General features: G+C 41.8%; 2 protein-coding genes across 3 annotated transcripts in view; both read right to left on the bottom strand.

The window, feature by feature from the left end:
* The window catches only part of LOC146640606 (NLR family CARD domain-containing protein 3-like), a 248,787-nt gene that overhangs the window by 200,645 nt on the left and 21,108 nt on the right, over positions 1-27,034 (bottom strand). The gene's annotated exons all lie outside the window — the stretch shown is intronic.
* LOC146640604 (protein NLRC3-like) overlaps positions 4,468-27,034 on the bottom strand; it is an 83,488-nt gene continuing 60,921 nt past the window's right edge. The window contains exons 6-11 of one of the 2 annotated variants that reach the window (XM_085399918.1): positions 26,657-26,830; positions 26,255-26,428; positions 19,489-19,662; positions 11,893-12,066; positions 5,257-5,303; positions 4,468-5,108 (exon numbers count right to left, since the gene is read on the bottom strand). In XM_085399918.1, the coding sequence (XP_085256044.1) occupies positions 4,570-5,108; positions 5,257-5,303; positions 11,893-12,066; positions 19,489-19,662; positions 26,255-26,428; positions 26,657-26,830 (1,282 nt within the window). In that variant the 3' untranslated portion in view covers positions 4,468-4,569. Of the gene's footprint in view, positions 5,109-5,256; positions 5,304-11,892; positions 12,067-19,488; positions 19,663-25,804; positions 26,429-26,656; positions 26,831-27,034 lie in introns of those variants that run through there. The other variant, XR_014909981.1, reaches the window with a different exon arrangement.

The following is a 27,034-nucleotide window of genomic DNA, read 5'->3' as shown; positions in this document are numbered from 1 at the left end:
CAGACCCACCACAGCAACACTCAGCTCACCTCATTCCAGGCGCTTGTCTGCTGGAGACCATGAGCCTTGTTAGTCACACATCAGCACCGTGGTAGGAAACAGCCTCCATCATTTCATTAGATCTGAATTTGGACTGTTTCCCTCTGGATGAACCAAGTCTGTCAAATCTATTGATCCAACACAAACAAACACATTGGCTCACAGTCAGACTGGCTTTGTATGGATGGTGTAACAGGGGGCTGGGAAAGGATGCTGAAAGCTGAATATAATACAGAACAATAACAGGACATATAATAATGTAGAAACATGATCTTCAACAGGCACACTTCTGTTATTCATGATCACAAACACAAAGAACTTGTGCAGCCCTGATATCAGCCCGAATATATGAGTGTGTTTGCCCAAAGACTGAAACAGCATCAACATGACAGCTGTAAGAAATCTTCTCTCAGCCTTGTTTGGCAGAAGATCCCTGCAACAAAGATTGTAGCTGAAAGATGACGTGTGTAAAGTTTGCTCTGTGGGAGGGTCGAGGCTGTTTTTAGACCTTTGATAGTTTCCAATCCAGTTCTGACAGACAGGAATAAAAACAACATCATTAAGATCAGATCATGGAGCTGTTTGCTGCCTTGTTTCTATCTTCACATTACAAGACTTTACTACAATAAAGATGCTGACATGTATCTGTAGCAGCAACATCATTGAATCTAGAACAACTGGAGCCAAACCAGTGGCTCTGCTGGGATCACTGGTGAGCCAACACTTCCTTGTTGATGCAGATTTCAGGGCTTCCTTTTGCTCCTCCGTTATAACTGTTCTCTCTTCTCAACACATGATGACACAAAGGAATCAGCAGTGACAAAGATGATGCTGAAGAGAAGCACACACTTCACACATATAACAGAGCAGTGCAGTTACACACACCTCTGCTCGACATCAGGCCTCAAACAAAGACACAAAACACTAACTTGACTCTAAACAGAAGAAACGAGCAGCTGTTTCTGTTCTGTGCTTATTTATATTTGACACACATGCTTCTCTTTGTGCAAACACACATCGCACTATAAGGGTAACCTCGCACACAATGATTGGACAGCACAGTGATGATGCTGGGAGATCCTATACGCAGCAACACAGAAACACTGAGAACTTTAAACAATGATGGAAAGTGTTATAAATGACTTGTTGGCCTCTGATCTGTCACAAACAGCTGAAACGTGTCTCTCATGAGTCACATGAAGGTTTTTGACAGAAAGGACAAAAAGTAGCTGCAGTCAGTTTGTGTCATTTTTATATTTATTCATCTGGGAGAAAAATCTGAGGGATATTAAAATGTGTTTTCAACAGAGACAAGAACATGAATATAACAGAACAGGTAAATGAACATGTTTCAAGTAAACAGCTGGACTGATCAGGTCCAAACACAGAGTGATAAACTTGTCAAACAGCTGTCATATCTTTATATAGAAGCTCTTTATAAATGCTGCTCACTGCAGTCTGTTTACTAATAATGTCAAAGTGTTAGAAACACAGAAACATCAGAATGGTCTTTGTTCACAGAAACCTGTCTGGGATCCTTTGTTGTTCTTTTGATGCAGAGTTACATTATAAATATAAAGAGTTATTTCAGAGTCTCATCAGTTTTCCTGCATGTCTTTATTTAACACATCAGCAGGGCTGAAGCTCTCATGTTAAACACACACTGATCTATGGACACGTTCATGTGTTTCTAACAGAACCAGGCTGTTATCAGCCTGCACTAACATTATGTCACACACACTGAATGTAACAGTGACAGTTTACATCATCACACAATCAGCTGTGATTGTTTCACTGTCATCAAACGAGTCAACAGGAAGTAGAATCAATAGAAACCAATCATTTACTGACAGCATGTCTGATGGAAATAAGTGCAGATTATGTATGAAGTCTAACTGCACACAGTAACTGTGTTACAATAAGGACTTAACAGCGCCCTCTGCTGGAGTGTTTCAGTACTGCGTTAACTAGAATACACCACCTCCTCCTCACACCACCTGCTACAGCTCTACTCTTCTATGACTACAGTCATCCACAGCACTGATGTGAGGTCACATGGTTCATATGTAAGGAGCACAGCTGACCTCAGGTCAGTTTAATGACTGTGAGCAGCAGCTGTGTTATTGTCACTGTGACAGGGAGACACTCTCAGACACAGCGCTCATGTCAGCTTGTTCTCATGCAGGAGGATCAGGAGCTCCATGTTTGTCTTTCTGTTTGAATCATGATGTGTTTGTGCCATCAGAGTCTGTCATGAGTACTCAGGGTTTCACAGCAGCTCTTCTGGATGCTGACGAGGACTCCAACCTCATGTTTCACCTCTCTGAGCTTCTGATGTCTGTGAACACTCGTGTTTCTTCTCTGGGCTCATCTGGACAAAAACACCTTTCTGTGTTTGGCTGCAGCCTCATTCTGACTGACAGGAAGTGTGTTATCCATGAGCTGCACTTCTGTGAGGAAGTTTCCTGCTGTGTTTCCTGTCTGTGGACAAACACGAGTGTTCCAGCTGAGGACTTGGTTCCTTCCACCTGTCCATACAGGACATCACGCTGTCTGCAGCTCTGTAAATGCAGCTCCAGGTCCTTCCACGTGCTGCTCTGTATTTGTGCAGTTTGTAGTGTGTCCTGGGAAACGTAGCACACATGGTGTTCTTCTGCTGTTTCCTCCTTTCACTGAGTGTGAAACACTGACGCTGTGCTGTTGTTCACAGAGGGGAGCTGATTCTAGCTGCAGCTGGACTCTGTCATCTAACTGAATGTGTTGGTGCTGATCACGGGGCTCTGAGGGGGGAGCAGCAGGAGGACTCTGGATGCTGACGTCAGTGTATCTGTGGAAGCTCCCACAGCGTGTCTGTCATTCAATATTGTGCTGTATATTGTATCTATGCAAAGATGAACAGACTGTGTGTTCACTGGTCTCTGTGCTGCAGCTCTGATGTCATCATCACTCCCTCCTCCACCCTCAGCAGTCCCAGCATGCTGCTGTGGTGCACCCCACCCTCACTCTACACCTGAGCCACAGACCACACCCTCCACCTCAATATACACCACAGTTTTCTCTGCTGTGGAAATGAGATCAGGAGGAAATCATCATTATTATTATTTAATAAACGCTCACATTAATGTGGGCTTATTTGTTTCATATTAGAAACATTAGTTGAGTGTTTTTAGTATAAAATGGTCAAAGTCCCTCTTTTTGCTCCTCCCCTCACCTGTGGATGGGCGGTGCTGTTACCGTGGTGACAGCTTGGATGTGTTTCAGTCCTGCCTGGTTATCACTGCAGGAATCTTTCACATTTATTACAGGTAATAACTCTGATTTTTCTGTGTATTATGAACCAAATGTATCCTGATACACACAGAGATGGATGAGCAGAGGTTTTTTTTGCAGTTTATGTAGTTACTATGGACTTAATGCATACATATTATTAAAATTAGGGCTATAACAGTTGTATTGATGTATAGCAACTTGAAATGCTCCCACAAATGGCTCCACAGCATGTAAAAATATAACAAAAGCTCTGGCGGACTTGGTTCTGTGGTCAGTCTTAAAGGGTGAAGTTAAACTCTGTAATCTTCACTGTGTCACAGAGTTCAGTGAGTCCCGTTATTCACAGTATCAATCAGATCATCAGAGAACAGCTGATCAGCAATCAGTGGTGCCAACAGCGCCTCCTGTGGTGAGAGGATGCAATAATGCAATGTAGCATTTTTCCACTCAACACTTGCAGTCATGGAAACTGTCTGTTGGATCTGTGTGACGTTGCTTTCTTGGTTAGAGTTCCTCACAAATGTCCAGATGATTCTTCTAATGAGGCGTCGACCATGTTTTCAGCTCTTTGGAAGAAAACGTCGCCCTTTGCCATCCTTACTTTTCTTTGACTTCTTCAAATGCAGCTGAACTCCAGCTGGTATTTTCTTGGACTTTGCAGCTGTTTCTGGTCATCAGTTCATTCCTGCAAACCTCTGAAGCTGAACAACAATGATGCTGCATTGCTGGCTGATCCCAAAAGGTTGATTCTGTTCATCTGGACGTTTTCAGAAACGTTTGCTCACTGATCAGGTGACTTCTTCAGTCTCAGCTGACTGCAGCTTTACAAGCTTACAAACAGCACATTTGCACAATGACTGAAAGCAGCAGCACCTGATATATATGATACTAATATAATACATATACATATATAATCCATACTAATGATGAAGGAACTGAGCTCACAGTCCATTGTTCATTCAGTGAACTACTCAGTTTATTTTGGGCCTCAGAAATGCTCACTCTGTTTGTACATCACTGTCAGCAATAGACTCATTCTGCTGTGTGGACAGGAACACATGTGACATCACTTCCTGTTTGTTTGTGACTGAAGAGGAAGAAGTTTACAAGGAATCATTTAGAAGAGTTTCAAACATCAACTGATTGAATCCATGAATCTGAAAACGTGTTTGTGAGTGAAAGAGACAGACATGTACAGACTGAACTATCTGTTCAACAGTCAGAGTGTTTCTGTAACAGGAGACACTCTTTACACTCCACTCAGCACAGGGACACTGAGGAACCAGGAGACCAGACCATAAACCCAGGATAAAGAGTTTGAGTGAATGTGGTGTTGAAGGTGTGGAGGTGGATCAGAGTGTCAGAGGAGACTCTGTAGAAGGACAGAGTGCCAGCAGGACAGTCCACATACACTGCTGCTCTGTTAGAGACAGAGGAGGAGGAGGAGGAGGAGGAGATGGATGTTTGTATCTTATTGTGCCAGACAGACTGAGGACCATCATCAGAGCAGTACAGACTCCAGGACTGATCATTGTATCCAAACAAACAGTCACCACTGCCTCCTTTCCTTCTGATGCTTCTGTAACTCACTGATATATAAACGTTTCCGCTCCACTCGACCTCCCAGTAACAGCGACCAGTCAGACCATTTCTACACAGCAGCTGAGGACGAACATCAAATCTGTCTGGATGATCAGGATATGACTGAACCTCCTCCACATGTGTCACCTTCCTGTTGTTGTCAGACAGTTGGAGCTTTGTGTTCACTGTGTTTGTGTCGATTGTGAGTTGACAGGAATCTGATGGAGAGAACAAACACAATCCAGCTGCAGTTATTGATCCATCATCTGTTCATTGATTGACACTTTGATGATGACTCCTGACATGATGAAGATGGTTGAATGTGTGCTGCTTTGTTTTCATGAATCCCATTAAAAACACACTTACACTTCCTCAGACCTGGTGTCAACCATCGGACTCCAGCAGGCTCCACCCTGAAAGGAGGAGGGGGGTCAGAGCAGCACAGTCAGCATGCACACATGGACATTACATGGCTCTCACACACACACTGTTACACACTGAGCTCAAAGCTCGGCTCCACTGTTTTATTCAAAGAAATCTACATTTATTTATCAGCACATTTAAAAACAGCTTGAGCCAAAGTGCTGCACAGAGTAGAGAGAAAATAGGAAACATACACAGTAATGACTATAAAGACTGGTCAGGATTGAAAGCTACAGAGTACAAATGTGTTTCCAACCGGCTTTTAAAAATGTCCAGTGTTGGTGACGACCTGATGTGAAGGGCGACTGTTCCAGAGTTTGGCTGCAGCCATCGATAAAGCTCACCTCTGTTTTTACGTCTAGTTCTGGTCAGAAGCTGCTTATCTGCAGACCTGAGGGCTCCACTTGGATTCTTTTGTTAAAGAGAGATAAGATGGAGCCAATCCATTCACAGATTTAAAGACAACCAGATCTGGAAGTGGATTCTACCACGTACTGGTAACCAGTGGAAAAAGCTGGTGATGGGTCGTCTAGCACAGACCCACCGCTGGAACCAGACAATTGATGAGGGAGAGAACTGTGACAGCGCCGTTCCTTCACTTGACCTCAGTCGCTCTCGTCTGCTCCCTCGTAACACTGCTCTTTATTGAGCTTACATGAATATGCACAAGTTCATTATGACGTCTTACACAGGTATGAACAAAGAGTACCAGTCTGTGCATAGTGTGTGTGTGTGTGTGTGTGTGTGTGTGTGTGTGTGTGTGTGTGTGTGTGTGTGTGTGTGTGTGTGTTCCAGATGTGACCCTGTGACCCCAAAGCTGGTGCTAAGAGTCCAGCGGTCCCCCTAACAAAGGGCTCTTATACTTAACCAGACACAGAGTAGGTGTCCTCCTACACCAGGGGTCTCAAACTCGCGGCCCGCGGGCCAATTGCGGCCCGCAGGACGATAGTTTTTGGCTCCACCTTAATATGAAAATGTAATGTTAGTTTGATAATGTATGACACTTTACAGTGTTGTGGGCGGAGCTGAATTAACCCACCAATCAGGGTGGGATATGGATCTCAGGGGACACCAGCCGGGCTTGATGCAAGCAGGGAAACATTTCTCAATGAGTCAAAGTTCCAGCAGCGTTGCCCTGGAGTGTTTCTTTCTTTCCTGTGCCTGGCTGGCTTCCTCCTTTCTATTGGGCAAACGCCGACATTCGCCCCAGCGCGCTGCGTTCACAACACTTCAAAAAAAGTTGTTTTTTTAAGTTGCTGCCCAGCGGGACATTATACGTATATAGATTTATACACACGTCAGTGGGATTTAAAGTTATTTTTCCACAGAGAGAGATCTCATATTAACTCTCACAGTGATGCGTAGGCGGCGGGATAAAAGAAAAGTCATGAACTCAATGCAGCCCAATTTAGTCTGCAGTCACATAGCGACACCTGTTCATCGGCAACAACAGTCCCCGGTAACCCGGACTAATTATAGGGTCGCACCGTAATTTGTGACTCGATGTTTTTATTTGCATCACTGCGTTTGCATTGCAGCAAACATGAACATTACATATATTTCAATATAATGTAAAAGCAGTCAAAACAACTAACATCAGAAACAGCTGATGTTATTTGTTATATGTCACGGTGTCATTTCCGCTTCTTTCTCCTGTAACAACAGCCCGGCGCCGTGAGCAGTCGCCTTTTTTGCGCTCGCTATCCCTGCACTTTCTACCATCTGCAAACGCCACGGTGTTCGTGTCGTCAGGAAAAGTGGGAAATGCAATATTTCTTTGTTGAGCACAGGGGCACCCCGACCTGTCTTATTTGCACAGAGAAAGTTGCGCTGCACAAGGAATACAATTTGAAACGTCATTACACAACTAGACATGCTGAGCTGGATGCAGAATACCAGGGAGACGAGAGAGCGAACCGGGTTGCCAGTCTTAAAACAGATCTACTGAGGCAGCAAGATTTCTCCAAGAAAGCAACCAAAGAGAATAATGCAGCAGTCGGAGCCACGTGGTTAGTGAGATGATTGCTAAAGCAGGGAAGCCATTCACAGAAGGTGCATTTGTCTAAAAGTGCATGTTGCAGGCTGCAAATATAGTCTGTCCGGGAAAGAAAGGTCAGTTTAGCAACATCAGCCTTTCTGCCAACACCGCAGCAGATCGCATTTCTGACCTGTCAAGTGACATTTATGAGCAACTGTGTGAGAAAGCCAAATGTTTCAGGGTATACTCAGTCGCTCTTGATGAGACCACAGACATCACCGACACTGCCCAGCTCCCAATGTATGTCCGTGGTGTTGATGACAGTTTTGAAGTGATGGAGGAGCTGCTCACAGTAATTCCAATGCATGGCCAGACCACCGCTCAGCAGATATTTACAAGCTGTGTGATGCCATTGAGAATGTTGGTTTGCCATGGAAGAGGTTTGTTGGAATAACAACAGATGGAGCGCCATCAATGACAGGGAGGAAACATGGACTGGTGGCACAAAACAAACTGGAAGAGGAAGGCGTGGAGGAGGCCATTGCTCTGCACTGCATCATCCATCAGCAGGTCCTTTGCAGCAAATGCCTGAAGTTTGACAATGTGATGTCTATTGTTGTGAAATGCATCAACCAAATCAGATCCAGGGGCTTAAAGCACCGAAGGTTCTGTGCTTTTTTAGAGGAAATGGAGTCAGAATATGGGGATGTGCTCGACTTCACTGAGGTACGTTGGCTCAGCAGGGGAAATGTATTAAAGAGACTTTTTGAGTTGAGAGCAGAAGTGAAGCCTTCATGGAGAAGGATGGAGTTAGTGTTCCTGTGCTAACTGATCCCAAATGGCTCATGGACTCAGCTTTTCTTGTTGATATGACACATGAGCTTAATGTACTGAACAAGACGTTACAAGGCCAGGGGCAACTTGTCAGTGCTGCCTATGACAACGTGAGAGCATTCTCCACAAAACTGGCGCTCTGGAAAGCTCAGCTCTCTCAGACAAACCTTTGCCATTTCCCAGCATGCAAGGCACTCGTGGATGCAGGCACACCATTCAGTGCTGACGAGTATGTTGATGTCATTTTGAGGCTACAGGAGGAATTTGATCACAGATTTGCTGACTTCAAGACACACAGAGCCACCTTTCACATTTTTGCGGACCCCTTCTCCTTTGATGTGCAAGATGCCCCTTCTGTGCTTCAAATGGAGCTCATTGAGCTGCAGTGCAACTCTGAACTCAAAGCAAAGTTCAGGGAGGTGAGTGGAAAAGCAGACAAGCTTGGACAATTTTTGAGAGACTTGAGCCCTAGTTTCCCTCGGCTTTCCCGAATGTTCAAGCGGACCATGTGCCTTTTTGGTAGCACATACTTGTGCCAAAAGCTCTTCTCCACTTTGAACTTCAATAAGTCCAAGTACAGGTTCAGACTTACGGATGATCATCTTCAAGACATACTGAGGGTCGCAACTGCTTCCTCCCTCAGGCCAAATCTGGCTTGGCTATGCGAGAGGAAACGCTGCCAGGTCTCTAGCAGCAAGGAGTAGGCAAGAGAAGCCATGTTCAGAAGAACAGTTCATTTTCTACAGTGTTCCATTCATGTTCAGAAGAAGGTTATAGAACTGTTAATACAGACATTTCAATCTAAACACAGCAGATATAGAAGACTGAAAAAAACACACAAGTTCACTGACTAAAAATATCTTATTATTATTTTATTTATGTATTACAGATTGATTTATTTTCTTATTAATTCTTAATTTGTTTATTTATTTTTCATATTTTGTGTTAAAAAATAAAAATAAAGAGATTTGAGAAGATTGGAATTTTTTAACCATGTCTTTCTTGTGGAAAACCTAATGCGGCCCAGCCTCACCCAGACTCTGCCTGCAGCGGCCCCCAGCTAAATTGAGTTTGAGACCCCTGTCCTACACCATAAATCAGTAAGAGAGGGTACGACCTCTCTCATGGCCCCAAGTGGTGTGTGCATGCCAGAGCACTGTGGAAGGCATACAGAGTCTTTACAGACTACTAAGGATCAAACCTCTATCATCATCCAATCGATTATAAAACTAAGCATGTATGAGTAAATATTTTTAAGCATATCCCATATGGAAAAGACTAAAAACTTATATGATGAAAGTCATACTCACGAAAGTGGCCACTTTCTCATTACTTTCATATATTGTTTTAGTAAGTATCGAAAACATACAAGTTTCATTATATAATTTTTCAAGGGATCTTATATCTGTTTTCACTCTTGTATGCTTTTCATACAAGTTTCACACAAGACAGATACAAACTTTATAAGATTTATATATCTTTTCCATATGGGAAATGACAATCAACAATATAAAGCTTACAGCTGGTTTTAATAACAACATTTATTTGTTTCTCAAATGAGAAAGAGCTATCGAGAAACACTCCTAAATCTTGAGTTCTTAACTTTTCCAGTGGGCCAAATTCAACATTATCTGCTAATGCTAAATAGGCTGCCGTTATTAACTAATGCTAATTGGATGTGAATTAGCATTATGCACTAATGCTAACACTTACTTTTTTAACAATGTGAGTAGCTAATGCTAACACTATTTCCCTTAACTTTATAACAATGTGAACGGCTAATGCTAACACTCTTTTTCCTAGCAATACAACATCTGAGCTGCTAATGCTGAGTAGGTCGCCATTAGCACCTACGTCTAATTAAAGGCAAATACGCATTAGAACCTAATGCTCATATCGTTTTCCTTTGCTTTATAACAATGTGAGCAGCTACTGCTAAATAGCATTAGCTAATAACAGCAGTCTAATTTAATGTAAGTTAGCCTCATTTGCATTATAACGATGTGAGGAGTTAATGCTAAGTATGCTGCCATTAGCAGCTAATTCTAATTAGGGGTGAATAATTATTACCAGCTAATGCTAATATCGTTTTCTCTTCCCTTTTAACAATGTGAGCAGCTAGTGCTGGGTAGGCTGGTGCTAGCAGCTAATACTAAAGCTAAAGCTAATTTGATGTGAATTAGCATTACATTAGTGAGGAGTTAATGCTAAGTAGACTTCCATTACAGGTAATGCTAATTTTAGGTATTTAGGAATTGGCAGCTAATGCTAATACCATATTTTCTTGCATTATAACAATGTGACCAGCTAATGCTAAGTAGGTTGCCGTTATTAGCTAATACTAATTTGAGGTGAATTAGCATTATCCGCTTATGCTAACAATGTTTTTTCTTACTTTTTAACAATATGAGTAGCTAATCTGAACATTTTTTTTTATTTAATTTTAACTTTTCCCCTGCGATGTGAAGAGGTAATGCTAAATAGCACGCCATTAGTGGCTAATTCTAATTTTAGATGAAAAAGCATTAAAAGCTAATGCTAATACCATATTTTCTTGATTTATATCAATATCAGTAGCTAATGCTAGGTATGTAGCCATCATTAGCTAATGCTAATTTAGGTGAATTAGCATCATCCGCTTATGCTAACAATGTGTTTTTTTACTTTTTAACAATACGCCATTAGTGGCCAATTCTAATGTTAGATGAGAAAGCATTAACAGCTAATGCTCATACTGTTTGCTTTGTAAGAATGACAGCAGCTAATGATACGAAGTCTACCGTTGTTAACTAATGTTAATTTGATGTGAATTAGCATTATCCGATAATGGTAACTCTTTTCCCCTGCATTACAACGACGTCAGGAGTTAATGCTAAGTAGGCTGCCATTAGGGGCTAACTCTAATTAGGGGTGAACAATTATTAGCAGCTAATGCTAATACCGTTTTCTCTTTCCTTATAACAACTTGAGCAGCTAATGCTAATTTGATGTGAATTAGCATTATATTAGTGAGCAGTTATTGCTAAGTAGGCTACCATTAGCAGCTAAAGCTAATTTGAGGTGAATAAGCATTAGTAGCTAACGCTAATACCCTTTTCTCTTGTGTTATAATGATGTGAAACGTTAATATTGTTCTCAAACAACAGAATGAGAATGAAATATTGATTCTAACAGGGCCCATAAACAGTATTAGCTTAGCAGCATTAGCTTATCAGAGTTTTCATCATGGTCACATAAATCCTTAGCAGAGCAAAGTGGCCTACTTAGCAATAGCTGCTCAAGTTGTAGAAAGCAAGGGAAAACAGTAATAGCATTAGCTGCTAAATGTGCACTTGAGAACAAATTTATTGTTAATTCAGCTGTGAATGTAGAGTTTGTCATTATTTAAGCTTCCATTTCCAAATGTTAGCTGCTCCTGTCTGCCTCTTTGTCACAAACACAGACTGAAATGATTCACAGCCTTGTTTCATCCTTCTGTCACTGTGGACATACAGCATGGGAAACATACACATGGCTGACACTTTATTAGGTACACTGGTATCTATCTCAGGTACACCTGTGACCTAAATGTTCCTGCAACCAGACTCCTTGGAGACCCCTACATAAATATCCATGAACTATCCAGCTAGATTAGTGTGTCTGTCCCTGAAAATATTCCTGCATGTGTGATTGTTCATGTCTCATCTGCAGGAAACAAACAGGAAGTGAGTGAAGGACACAGGAAATGTTTCCAGCTCTTCCTCCTCTATCAGACATTCTCTCCATACCTGAGAGTGTCCAGTCTCCAGCCTGGATCCTTCAGTCCAGCCGACAGCAGCTTCATTCCTGAGGGACCTGGATGATTGGAGCTCAGGTCCAGCTGTCTCAGATGGGAGGGGTTGGAGCTCAGAGCTGAGGCCAGAGAAGTACAGCCTTCCTCTGTGATCAGACAGCCTGACAGACTGCAGACACACAAAACAACAATCAATCTGTCAACAATCGTTTTCTCTTTGTCACAATAACATCTATCCATCCATACATCCATTCAATGTAACTTTATTTATAAGTGACAATACCCAACAGACAACAACAGTCATCTGAAGCTGTTTAACAGTGTAAGGTAACCGCCTCCACTGTGAGCAGCACTTGGTGATGGTGGGAAGAAGAACTCCCTTTGACACAAAGATCCTCCCAGTGAAAACAGGCTCCAGGAGGAGCATCTACCATGACTGGTTGCAGGGTGAGGGGAAAGAGAAGAACATGAACATCAAGAATGCAGCGAGTGGTAAAATAATAATAATAATGGATTGGATTTATATAGCGCTTTTCAAGGCACCCAAAGCGCTTTACAATGCCACTATTCAGTCACTCTCACATTCATACACTGGTGGAGGCAGCTACGGTTGTAGCCACAGCTGCCCTGGGGCAGACTGACAGAAGCGAGGCTGCCATATCACGCCATCGGCCCCTCTGGCCAACACCAGTAGGCAAGTAGGGTAAAGCCCAAGGACACAACGACCAGGACAGAGAGCCCAGGGATCGAACCGGTGACCTTCCGGTTACAGATGCGATTCCCAACCCCCTGAGCCACGGTCGCCCTAAATAAAGATTTGACCTCAGTGTGCTCAGTGTTCCTGTCTATTCCTAACATATTCCTAACACGATAGCTGCACTTTAGAGCTCTAAAACTGGAACTGACACATAAAAATACTGAGAACACAGACTAGCAGCCACTGCATGGCCTCGAGTACGTATGTGGTGCGTTCAAAGAGCATCAGCATAGACATGGTGGGTTCAACAATATAGGACATAACAATTTCTATGGCGAAAATACTATCAATGAATGAGCCATAACATTTTAGCCATGTAAACATGTTATCAGTGGGCTTTCCAACAACTTGCATTGATCATTAAAGGATAAAATACGTGAGTCGAGGTCACTACGAGCCATGCGAGGGTCAAACATGGCAGAGAACCTTCCAGCAGCATCTTGGTTTATAATCCGCCTTTGGATCATCAGTTTAGGAGATGAAGGATCCAAGTAAAATAACAAGTTAAAAAATATGCAGCTATGGTCACTCACATGGACATCCTCCACACATACATCATGTATATTTAAACCCAGGGAGAAAACAAGATCCAGTGTGTGACCCTTTGTATGTGTGGGGCCAGAAACATGCTGCCTAAAGTTAAAAGACTCAGTGACAGTGATGAGCTCAGCAGCAGTGTTACAGGATGCTTCATCAATATGACGGCTCAAATCTCCCAACCTTCTCCAATGAAATGATGGATGTCAGAAGGTCATTAAATTCAGTTAGAAAGACCCCATCAGGTAGAATAAAATACAATAACTGGTTTTTAGAGAACTGACCATCATCTGTGACTCAAATGCAGAAAAGGAGTCCGAGGTCATCAGACTGCATGTGAATCTGTCCTGGTAAACAACAGCGAGTCCTCCACCACGTCCTAAAAGACGCGGAGTTCAGATGACGGAGCAGCCAGCCGGGCAGATTTCATTCAAGTGGACATAATCAATGTTCCCTCTAAGCTGCGCACGGGCGCAATCCGCTGACACGCTCTCTGCACACAGAGTATCTGCATTGCGCACAAAAAGATATCTAACAGGCTGTGAAGCTCCTGAACTCTCTGCCCCCCTCTCACGGACAATAACCATATCCAACTTCTTAATAGCAATGAACTGGTCTGCATTGGTGCATCATATCTTTATTCTCTTCCCCCTCCTGCCCCCCCCCCCCTCCTTCTTAAATAGATAACTATCATATCTGATATCATATCTCACAGTACAATAATATTGAATGGGTTGCATTGTTGTACTTTGTCATGTTTCTCAGGTCTTTGTCTGATTTTCTACGAACATTACTTGTCATGTTCTCATGTTGTTGCTAAGGATTGTCTTATTGCATTGGAGTCACACTGGGTTAAATATGTACACTTGGGTTTTAAGGGGTATTTATTATTTTCTTCTTTTTTTTTTGGGTTGTATGGAAGCCCCAAACGCAATTTCATTGTTCTTGACAATGACAATAAATAAATAAATACTAAATACTAACCTGAATTGAAATTAAAATAAATACGTTAACAATTCTGCTTTGCAGTGTTAGTCAGTGACTGGCTGCTCCAGTATTTAGAACGATGCCGCCTTATCCCATAGTCCAGCCAATGATTCACATTCGTATATACGCAGCTAATCAACGTCGCTGACGGGCTATGACAGCGTCCTCATGTGCCGACACCGGTGTTTTGGTTGATGTAGAGTGAAGCCACGTTAATGACAACGTGATCCAGTGATCCAAGGGACCGCTCAGGGAGTTTGTGTGTTCGCTCAGACACATGAAACATTAGAGGGAACATTGGACATAATTCTTATTTTGCTGCCACGTCTCAGTCAGACACATGAAATCTAGAGACTCTTTAATAAAGAGATCGCTTAGAATAAATGATTTGTTTGTTATGGAGCGAACGTTAAGCGGGGCCAACCGAGTTGATGACGGTCGATCTGCAAAATCAACAGCTGACTGCAGCGGCACTTGAAATAAAGACAATGCAGACCTGTGGACCTGCTGGGCAGGGCAGCGACTCCAGAGCTGGGGGAAGCAATGATCGATGAGCAGACATAGCTGTTATCAATAAAAACAGTGAACGTTTGACGGACACACCGTGAGAAAAACTGCTTCTGAGCCACAGAGCCCAGGTCCCAGTCACCGGCGTAACATATTAACTAAATGTCAGGAGAGGAAGTGGACGCAGGCACCAGGATTCTCCCCACAGCCAAGAAGCTAGCCTCTGGTAGCTTCTCAGTTTCACCTGGACGTCGGCCCTCGTTCCCCTTTTCCATCTCTTGAGGGTGAAAGTCCTGCGGGTTGTGAAGAGTAGCACACCAGGGGAGGAAGAGTTTTTCTGTTCAGCTGTTACAGTAGCTCTCCACTGAATCTTTGATGTTAAACCCTTTAAGACGCTTGAACACTGCTAGCACGGCGCCCACAGAAACGCAAAGCAGGAGATGAAGCATCGCTGAATATGTTTCCAAACCAACTTCATTCTAAGCCAAAGACTAGAAAATATGGTGAAGCAAATCTGCCCTTTGGCTTCACCTGCACAGGTGCTGAGGTAGGTCCCTGCGTCGGGAGCAGCGCTGGGCTCTTCCAATCATGGACAAACAGGATCCCACATTCTTAATTTTTAGTTCACAAACACTTGTTGTAGTGACTAACTACTCCTGACATTTTGGAGATGTTTGCTCTTTATAGAGTAAAGTTACAGCGGGATACAAATAACATCAGGCTGATCCTGCCACGATTTGTTCCCTCGATTCAAATCACAGACAAACAGGATCCCACATTCTTGATTTTTAGTTCACAAACACTTGTTGTAGTGACTAACTACTCCTGACATTTTGGAGATGTTTGCTCTTTATAGAGTAAAGTTACAGCGGGATACAAATAACATCAGGCTGATCCTGCCACGATTTGTTCCCTCGATTCAAATCACAGACAAACAGGATCCCACAGCTGTTTATGTTTTTGAACCCATTTTGCACAGAGAGGCATTTTTTGAAAATGACAGCAATGTTGATTAGTATTACAGAAGAAGAAAAAACAACTACCCGTGACGCCTTTGTAAATGGAGGGACAGTAACTGCGTGTGAAACCTGCAGATACTCAGAGTAACAGTATTTTGTCTCTGTCTGCCATTCTGCAATTCATCTCACATAAACAATAACGTGACGTGAAAAAAGGCGCAACCTTTGACGTTGCCAGATGAACTCTGTATTCCTCGTCCGCAAAAAAGGAGTTTTAAAAAAATCTCAGTTTTTGGTGATTTGAAACGCTGTTTGGATGAAACAGCTGCGTTTTCAAAAATACCAGTGTAGGTGCGGACGTAGCGTAAAAGATTTAGTAGTTTATTTTCTTACTACCTGTAATTTATTGCAGATTACTTGTATTTGCTTAATTGTTTACTAAATGTTTGAGGTGTGAAATAAACCGCAATGGAGCAAAATATGGGCGTGTGTGGTTGGAGGATGTGTTAGTGCGTGTGCGTGCTGTTCACGCGCCGGGGGGGAGGCGAACGTTTTTCGTGTAAAACAAAGGGGGGCCCAGCAAAAAAAGTTTGGGAACCACTGCTGTAGTGCCATTTTGGGGAGCAGTTCAAGTTGCTATACATCAATACAACCGTTATAGCCCAAATTTTAATAATATGTATGCATTCAGTCCATAGTAACTACATATACATATATACATATACAGCAAAAAGTGCAATAAACTAGAACAAATTGAAAATTGTTTTGTTTTGTATTTTTACATATAGTTGTAGATGTCCGTACAAACAAACAAACAGGCAACCAACACATCACATACACACTCCAAAATAATATAATATAATATAAGCCTGAGAAAACAACCTAGATTTTTCATCAAAAAAGTACAATGTGCAATGGCAACAACACATATGGTTCAGTGTTATTAACTATGATAATAGCAGTAGGTACAAAAGACAATCTATGTCTCTTTGTCTTCACTGCAGGCACTTTATAACGACGACCTGATGGAAGCAGTTGAAAATCATTAAAGAGAGGATGATCTGAACACAACATGACAGAGGTCGCCTTCCTCAGCACCTGCCTGTTATAAAAGTCCACAAGCTGGACCTGAGACCTCCCTGAAATCTTACCAGCCACTTTAACCAGGTTGTTAAGTCTGGTCTTATTATTCAGAGACATATTACCGTACCAAGCAATGATACAGAAAGTTAAAACAGATTCAATAAAACTTTTATAAAAAACGAGTCATCATTGCAGATGAAACATTGAAACCTCTCAACCTCCTTAAAAAGTCTTTGTTGAACCTTTTTCACTGTAGCAGCAAGATGTGACTCAAAGCACAGAGCTTTATCAAGAACAACCCCCAAATACTTATAACTGTCCACCAGTTCAATGGCTGCACATTTACCACTGTAAGCGCAGGATGAGGGGATGTCTCCCTGAAGTCAATAACCATGTCCTTGGTTTTCAAGGTGCTGATCATTAAGAAGGACTGATCACACCACGAAACAAACTCATCCACAACAGGCCCATGGGAATCCTCTTCACCATGAAGGAGGCTTACAATGACTGTGTCATCTGCGTATTTAATGAAATGCCTGTTGGCCTGTGTACTGCGACAGTCATTAGTGTACAAAATATACAGTAGAGGAGAGAGACAACAACCTTGCGGTGAGCCAGTGGAAGAGTTCAGCTGTTTGGAAAAACAGCCGTTCACTCTCACACACTGAGATCTGTCAGTTAAAAAGTTTAAAACCCAACCAACGAGATTAAGATCAAGTGTAAACTGGTTAAGAAGTTTATCAGCTAAAAGATGTGGCTGGATAGTATTAAAAGCTGAAGAAAAATCAATAAATAAGAGCTGAGCATGAGCTTTGGCGCCATCAAGATGGCGATAAAGGAAGTTCAACAGAGTGACCACTGCATCATCAACACGTCTACGAGGCCTGTATGCAAATTGTAGAGGGTCTATAAGCTTCTCTACTTGCTAACTGAGAGTCTGAACTAAAACCAGGAAGACTTATCTTATTACAGTCACTGTAACAGTGACCAGTCGTGTGTTTCATGCCTGCCCAGGCCACCCTTAAGTTATTGCTACCCATCTCCGCCTCTACCTTATCCTTGTATTTTACTTTGGCTTTTTTAATTTCTGATCTGATCTCCTTCCTAATTTCTCTAACTTTCAAGATATTCCCTTCAATAAAAGCTTTTTTCCTTTCATGAATCAGCCTCATAAGACCTTTTGAAGACCATGGTTTGTTATTAGGAAAAAAATGGAGATGGTGTCAGTCGCATTCTTAGGATTCGCTTTAGGGTGGATGTAAACAATGGTGACGTTGATCTGTGGGAATTCCCTCGGCAGATAAAACGGCCTCAAAGACACAGAGAGGAGCTCAATGTCAGGCAGACACACTTGTCTACGAACGGTCACATTTTTACACCATTTCTGATTTATATACAAACACACTCCTCCTTGAGATTTCTGGGTAGCTCCGGGGTCTCGATCCAAACGTATAGGAAACCCGAAGCCATTTAGTTCCAGAGAACAATCAGGGTCAGAGTCCTTGAGCCAAGTCTCTGTGAATGCCATTAGACATGTATCCCTGTAGCCACGCAAGTGTGCGACATTCAAATGCAGTTCATCCAATTTACTCCTCAGAGACTGCACATTAGCCAGGATTATTGATGGTAAAGGAATGACTCCAAACAACCGTCAGGATTGCCAATAAAATCATGCGAAATAAAAAACCCATCTTCGTTAAAAGAAGTTCCACAAAGCACAAGCCGATGCTATAGAATTTCCTCAGGCAAAAAAATATATATATAAAGGAATAAAAGAATGAAATAAAATAAGTTAAAACACTGACACTGACAGAGAGAGACAACCTGCTGGTCGCCACAAGAGCAGCGCCCCTCTTTCTAGTCTAGTCTAGACTGAGAATGCATCAAGACCACTCACTCACCCTTCCCTCCTGCCTCTCAGCTGCTGAAACTCACAGTTTGTTACCACGGAAGAGTCACTCCTTCATCTGAGATGAAGCCTGATAGTCTGACTGATGCAATATAACATTCAGTCTACACTTTGTTTTTGTGCAAAGATGATAAAGAGGAAATACTAATAACATAAACAAAAATAAATGTCCAATTTAGAAATCTTATTCTTTTTTGCTCTATAAAATAGTTGTTTTTATTTTTCAGTCACTCATCATAGCAGTAGGATTTACATGAAAATAAAAACAAATTAAGTTTGAGAGAAAAAGTACATTTTTGGCACTCTCTGGGCAACTGACTCAGAGACTCAAATGACTTAAAAAACCCGATTCATTTTGGTGAGTGACTCATTTAAACTCGATTCGATAAAAAGAATCAAATTTACCATCACTAATACAAATCCCTTTGGAGAAAACAGCTTTAAAATATGTATTGTTAAATTCCAGATGTTTCTTTGCAAGGAAAACTCAGACACTGAAACAATACCACCAGTAACCTCCTACATATGGAAATGTGGTGTCATTAAAGACATAATAATTTCATTAATACCCAATATCCAGCAAAATATGTAATTTGAACATTTTGTTCCTAACAAAATCAAATGTATATATTGTAGAAGATTAGCCAAATTTATGTAAAATGGCCAGTACATGAATTAAAAAAATAAATAAATAAACAAAATCGTATGACTGTGACAAATTTTACACAGTAATTCAGTCTAATAATCCACTCAAATATAAATATAAGTTTAGCTAAAAGCTCTATAGATAAGTCAATCAATAATATAATTCACATTTTAAATGATCATATGTGTTAACGTTTGAATCCTGACCTGAGAGTTTCCACTGCACACTGTGAACTCTTTAGTCCAGCAGACAGAAGCTTCACTCCTGAATCCTGCAGGTCAGAGTTACTCAGGTCCAGCTCTCTCAGACTGGAGGACTGGGAGCTGAGGACTGAGCACAGAGCTTCACAGCTTCTCTCTGACAGGTTACAGCCACCCAGTCTGAAAAACAAAAGATAATCTATAATACTTATGTAAAGTTTGTTATTATATTACATGCCATCTTTTTATTTTTGATGAAACCTTAACATACTAAGATACAACATCATATGGATGAACTTGAATAAAATGTTTTTTTTTAATTATATCTTTATTTGGATTGGACAAGAAAAAACCATCTGCATAGCAGTATATGAATAACATGGGAACAAAGTCCTTCCAGGTTTTAGATTAAGTCCAGGAGAGCAAATGATAAACAAAGTGATCAGCGGGTGCATATTAACCTCCACTAGCTATTACTAGGACAGTTGCTCGCATGCTCTCCCAAAGGAGATATATAGAACACATTACATGGAACTATAAACACAAACTGGGAGGGGTGCCCATGCTGCAATCATTGTGAAGAAATAAGTAAATAAACAAGCAATAGTAATAGAAGTAAATGTAAAAAACAAACAAACAAAAAACAACCAAGTAATAGTGAAATCAAGTGAAGTCAGCCCTCGTGGGGGTGATGAATTGGATCCAATTGTTCCAAATTTGGTAGAATTTGGCTTTTTGATTTCTTAACAGATATGTAAGTTTTTCCATCCTAAATATCTCTAAAATGATCCCAAACCAGTCGTCTAGGGTAGGCTGGGCTGGGCTTAACCATCTTCTAGTAATTGTTTTTTTACTTGCCACCAAGAGTAATTGCACCAACTTAATCTCACTCCTACATTCCAGAAAGGGGACCAAACCCATGTATAAAACCTTAAAATCTAAAGGTATTTGAACGTTAAAGACTGCACTTAAGGAGACCTGAACGTTTTTTAACTTGGGACAGTCCCAAAAGACATGAAAATGGTTAGCAACAGTCGAGCCGCATTGTCTCCAGCATTGCATATAAGCCCCTTTGTACCTCTCCTGATATGGAGTCTTGAAGTACCTAATAATATTCTTCCAGCCATGTTCCTTCCAGCTCATAGAACTGGACGTGGACCACTGGCAGTACAAAACATTTTCCCACTCCCCCACAGAAATAGCAATCCCTGATTCCCTTTCCCATTTATCCTTAGTGTATAAAGTATTATCCTTGCTGGCACTAGAGAGGGCTTTGTATAGTTTAGAAATAGATTTAGTAGGGGTCATGGTTGTGGCATTTTTCAGGATGAGGAAAAAATGCAACTCAGCATCATTGAAGTCGGACAGTTTGCATTCATGATCAATATATGATCTCAGCTGTAAGTTTCTATGAAAGTTGTATTTTGTCAGGTTGTGATCGTCCCGTAAGGCCTCAAATCTGAGCACAATATTTCTATGAGTAAGAGAGAGGAATGTCGTAAGGCCATAGGATATCCATGCTTCAAAGTTAGAGTCGTGTCTGTTTGGAATAAAATCCGAGTCGAAAGCAACCCACCTGAAGATTTTTAGCATTTTGTGTATCCCACAGATGTTGATTACCTTCTGCCAAACTTGGAGGGTGTGGGTTAACCAGGGGTTCCCCAGCTTTTCCAGCCGGCACATTAGACCCTTATCTGCCATTACAGCTTGTAGGGGGAATCGGTCCAACAGGCTGGACTCCAGTTCCTTCCACCTAGCCGTGTATGTTTTGTTACACCAATATAAGAGGGGGGTTATTTGAGCGACATAATAGTAATTCCTGAGGCAGGGGAGACCCAGTCCTCTCTTTTCCTTGGGGAGCTGGAGGGTAGCATATTTAATCCTTGGCTTTCGGCCCTGCCAGATAAATCTGGAGATCCATTTGTCCCACTCAATAAATTGGTAATCGCTCACTTCTATTGGCAAGTTTCTAAAAAGATAAAGCAGTCTGGGGAGCGTGTCCATCTTGATTGCGGTTACCCGGGAGCTGAGACGCATAAAGGGGACCAGATTCCATCTGTGCAAATCAGCTTTTATACTTGCAGATATTGGCTCGTAGTTTGCCTGAAAGAGCAGCGAGAGGTCCGCAGTCAAATATATTCCCAGGTACTTAATTTTCTCATTATCCCGATTTACTGTAAATTTGAGTAGAGATGTGTAATATTCTCCTAATGTTGTCAGTTGTTTGTCTATAGTGAATGAAACCAGTCTGATCTAAATCGATGAGGTCAGGTAAAAACTTCTCCAGTCTACGAGCAAGAATAGAAGTAAATAGTTTGTAATCCAAGTTAAGGACACTGATTGGTCGATAGTTTCCACATTCTCGTTTATCTTTCCCCTCTTTTGGGATAATTGAAATAGTTGCCTCCCTCCAGGAGGGTGGGATTTCTCCCTCCTGTAGGATGTAGTTAAATGACTTCAGCAATGTGGGGACTAGATCTGCCCTCAGGGTGCGATACCACTGAGAACTGAACCCGTCCGGCCCAACTGCCTTACCTGGTTTTAATCTGGAAAAAGCATTAATTTCTTCCACTAAAATGGGATGTGTTAGAAGCTCATTTTTGAGAGACGGGAGTGAAGGTAATTCTAGAGAGCTAAGAAAGGCATCAGTACAATTCTCCTCCGTAGCATTGGGCTGTGAGTACAGCTCCCTAAAGAAGGTCTCAAAACATTTCTGAATGTCTTCTAATTTTGATTCCAGAATATTAGTCTTGGGGTCCTTGATTTGGTATATCGTACTTTCCTCTAGTTGTTTGCATTATTTATGTGCCAGATATTTTGCAGATTTCCCTCCTGTCTCATAGTATTTTTGCCTCAAAAAAATTAAGTTATTTTGGGCCTCCTGGGTGTAAATATCATTAATTTCATCCTGTATTTTCCTGATATCCTGCTTTACAGTAGGATTTGCGGTGTTTATGTCTTCCTATTCTTTCAACTTTAAATTTGCCTGTAGTTCTGCTAATTTTTGCCCTTTGATTCTCTTTAAGTGGGAGGCGATAGAAATTAATGTACCTCTCATTACCGCTTTGAGCGTATCCCAAAGAATAGCTGGAGATACCTCTCCTGTGTCATTAACATCTAGAAATTCTTTAATGTCTACCTTTAATTTGGAAACTATGGCAGGATCATTAAGGTGCGATAACAATTTCCACAGTGTGGTACATTTTTTCCTAGCCACCTGCAAAGATAGAGAGATAGGACTGTGGTCAGATAGATCTCTTGTTAATATGTCACAGTCTTTGACCCTAAACCTATCAACTTTAAACATAAAAAAGTAGTCCAGCCTTGCATACACTTTAAAGGAACCAGAGTAATGAGTGAAATTTCTGGTAGATGCGTAGCGGTCCCTCCATACATCTATTATCCCCATCTCTACCATATAGGAATTGACTTTTCTAGTAAGTGCTGTTACCTGGTTGGTTGGGGAGGAGGAGTCTAGTTTAGGGTCAAGTCTAAAGTTAAAACCCCCCCACAGACAACTATCCCCTGAGAATCCACCAATAAATCAAACCTATTCCTATAGAATAGCCAATCGCTCCCGGGGGGAGCATAAACATTTAAAATTGTGATTTCAGACCCCTCTATCCATTCTGTTATTCTAACCAATCTGCCTTCCTCGTCACAGAGTTCTTAGATATGTTCATAGTTAAGTGTACCAGAGATAAGTGTAGCCACACCCCTCTTGTGTTTGGACTTAACGGAAGAGGAGAATACATATTTAAAACCCTTTCTTTTCAATCTCAAGTGATCTACTTGGTTCATGTGTGTCTCCTGAAGTAATGCAATCTGGGCCTTCTCCTTCCTTAGTTTGGACAGTATCTTATTCATCTTAATCACGTTCAGAACCCCGTTAACATTAAAAGAGATTACTTTCACTGACTCACTTCCCATAAAGATATATTAAGTTACCACAGCGCATAAACTCAATAGCAGCAGGCAACCCCCTCTTAAAACAGTAACAAGTGAAAAAAGTTAGGAATGAACTGAAAACATTTGAACATAACTGGAGCTTGAAAGCTCCTAAGCTGGCTTCTGACAGTGGAGCACTTCCACTGACACCCTCACAACTTGAAGGGAAACCCCTTATTACCCCCTGAGTTAGGGGGCTTTCCACTGCGACGTCACTCACAGCACGAGAAGCCCCACCCATTTTAGCTCGACAGTAACCATATTTCACCATGTTGTCCATAGCTAATACATAACATTAAATTCGTTCTCTTCACGTCTGTATACTTGCAGCTTCTCTCTATATCCCGCAGCTCCTCGGATCTGACGCGGACGCCGACCACCAACTCCCCGCCACAGCGGGCATCTTTGTAGTTTTTCTCTGGGGGTTGCCGGTGGTGTAATCACCTTTACCGGCAGGCCCCGACTCGCCAGGTCAGCCGTTGCCTCCTCCACCGTGTTGTAGGTTTTCACTCCTTCTTCGAAAAAAACCTTAAGGCGCGCTGAGTAGAGGGTCCTAAACCGTACATTCTTCTCTTTTAGGACCTTTCGTGCCTCTGCATACTCCTTCCTCATAGCCATGATCTCAGGGGGGTAATCGTGGTCGAGGTTGATCTTGCTGGAATTCAGCATAAAACCTTTCTTTTGCCAAGCGAGCCTCAGCACTTCTTCTTTAACCGTGAAGCACAGGAATTTTACCAGGATCGATCTGGGTTGGGAGCCGTCCGGAGGGAGTAATGATAACACTCTGTGTGCTCTCTGAATTTGTAACGGTGTTGATGGTGGGATGGCGAGATTCTCCCGGAGTAGCTTCTCCACAAAGTGGGCCATAGATGGAGCTCCCGATTCTTCTCCCTCCGGCACCCTGTACAGTCTGAGCGACTCCCTCCTCGAGTAAGCCTCCAGTGATGTTAGTTTTGTTTGAAACTTTTCCTGCATGCTTTCTTCCATTTGCGCAACATCTCTAAAGTTAGAAATATCCTGTCTCAGAGTGACGCTGAAAAACTAGTTCATGCATTTATTACTTCCAGGCTGGACTATTGTAATTCGTTATTATCAGGATGTCCAAAAAACTCCCTGAAAAGCCTTCAGCTAATCCAAAATGCTGCAGCAAGAGTACTGACAGGGACTAGAAAGAGAGAGCAGATTTCTCCTGTATTGGCTTCCCTTCATTGGCTTCCTGTTAAATCCAGAATTGAATTCAAAATCCTGCTCCTCACATACAAGGTCTTAAATAATCAGGCCCAATCTTATCTTAATGACCTTGTAGTACCATATCACCCTATTAGAGCACTTCGCTCTCACACTGCAGGCCTACTTGTTGTTCCTAGAGTATTTGAAAGTAGAATGGGAGGCAGAGCCTTCAGTTTTCAGGCCCCTCTTCTGTGGAACCAGCTTCCAGTTTGGATTCAGGAGACAGACACTATCTCTACTTTTAAGATTAATCTCATATTTCCATTAAAAGTGTTGAATTTGACTGTTTGATGTTCTTTATGATCTCTGGCACCAGTTCATCTGTAGGCCGAGCTCAATCCATCCATTTAGTGAAATTATGTTTAAAGGTCTCCTTGTTTTCTGAGCGTGCACAGATCCTGAAGCAGAAAGCCTGGGTTAATAGAGAAATGATCATCACTGTGATGATGCTCATCATCTCTGACTGGGATTTGAGGTTTTGTCAAAGCAGCAAAGAAAGCCTGGCTATGTTGGACTGGGTGTGGAAGCAGCTCCCAGTTTGAGTTCAGGAGACAGACGCCCTCTCTACTTTGAAGATCAGCTTCAAACTTTCCTTTTTGCTAAAGCATATAGTTAGGGCTGGGCCAGGTGACCCTGAATCCTCCCTTAGTTATGCTGCAATAGACGTAGGCTGCCGGGGCTTCCCATGATGCATTGAGTTTTTCCTTTCCAGTCACCTTTCTCACTCACTATGTGTTAACAGACCTCTCTGCATTGAATCATATGTGTTATTAACCTCTGTCTCTCTTCCACAGCATGTCTTTATCCTGTCTTCCTTCTCTCACTCCAACCAATCACAGCAAATGGCCCCGCCCCTCCCTGAGCCTGGTTCTGCCAGAGGTTTCTTTCTGTTAAAAGGGAGTTTTTCCTTCCCACTGTCGCCAAAGTGCTTGTTCATAGGGGGTCATGTGATTGTTGGGTTTTTCTCTGTATCTATGAAGTGCCTTGAGGTGACTTTTGTTGTGATTTGGCGCTATATAAATAACATTGAATTGCATTGTTAGTATCTCAGACAAAATCTCGTCTGTGTTCTGGAGCTTATCTTTGTGTTCTGCAACCCTGGTTTCCACATCATTAAGCCGCGCATTGGCTTTATCCAACTCACCCCTTATTTCCACCAGTTGCGCTTTCGTGTCTTTTCGAAATTCTTTCACCTCTTTCCCAACGCCTCTCAGTTCTTTCAGTATCAGCGTCAAACTTGCTGGGTCAACCTCATCTTCTGTCCCAGAATCCTCGCGGCTAGGAGTGGGAGAGTGGCCTCGGCTAGCCCTATAGGGGCTAACGTTAGCCCCTTCTGTTAGCTGCACATTGCCATCTTCCACGTTTTCAAACGTTAACTTCTTAGCTATTTTGTTCTTTCTGGACATCATTTAAACCCCCTTTTCCTCTTTATGTGCACTTAGATAGTGTATTAATTTACTTGGGGCAGTTTTAATAAGTTTCAGTCGAGAGCTCTCGTACTAGGTGTCCATCCCCACGAGCGCCGGAACCGGAAGCCTTGAATAAAATGTTTAATTGGTTCATTTAAAAAAAACAAAATGTCAATTCATCTGACCTCAGAGTATTTAGTTTACAGTTTAAACTTTGTAGTCCAGCAGACAGAATCTTCACTCCTGAATCCTGCACATTTTTGATACTCAGGTCCAGCTCTGTCAGAGTAGAGGACTGAGAGCTGAGCACTGAGGACACAGCTTCACAGTTTTCCGCTAGAAGTTCACAGACGTTGAGTCTGAAAATGAAAACATGAACAAAGACTGATGTTAAAGTGTAATCAGGGTACAATAACTAATCTTATATTTTAAGAATCCTTGTTGTTTTATGCTGAGCAGATGTAGTACGAAACAACAGTAAATTGATCAAGTTTACCTCTACTGTTTAAATTGCTGGATTTATTTTCTCAGTTAAAAACAAAACAAAACAAACAAACAAAAGAAAAAAGAATACAAATCGGTCAGACCTCAGAATATTCAGTTTGGCGTGTGGACTCTCCACTGCAGCAGACAGAAGCTTTACTGCTGAAGCCTTCAGGCTGTCGGTACTCAAGTCCAGCTCTCTCAGACTACAGGACTGGGAGCTGACCACTGACAACAAATCTGTACAGACTTTCTCTGACAGCTTACAGCTGCTCAGCCTGAAAAAAATAACAAGAACAACAAAACAATAATATTTATTATCAAATAAAATCTCTTTATATGTTGAATCTAAGTAATCAAATGTGTACAAATGAGTACACTACAATGCACAATTAAATAAAAAAATGTTCAAGAATTTAAGTGTAACAGAAGAAAAATATTTCAAATTAAACACAATTATTCCAATGTATGTAAATGGAAAC

This window comes from Rhamphochromis longiceps, unplaced genomic scaffold (assembly GCF_057381845.1).
Source record: "Rhamphochromis longiceps isolate RC_006_pf unplaced genomic scaffold, R_longiceps_female_GT1.1 unmapped_scaffold_4, whole genome shotgun sequence".
Lineage (NCBI taxonomy): Eukaryota > Metazoa > Chordata > Actinopteri > Cichliformes > Cichlidae > Rhamphochromis > Rhamphochromis longiceps.
This window is presented reverse-complemented; position numbering and strand designations above follow the sequence as displayed.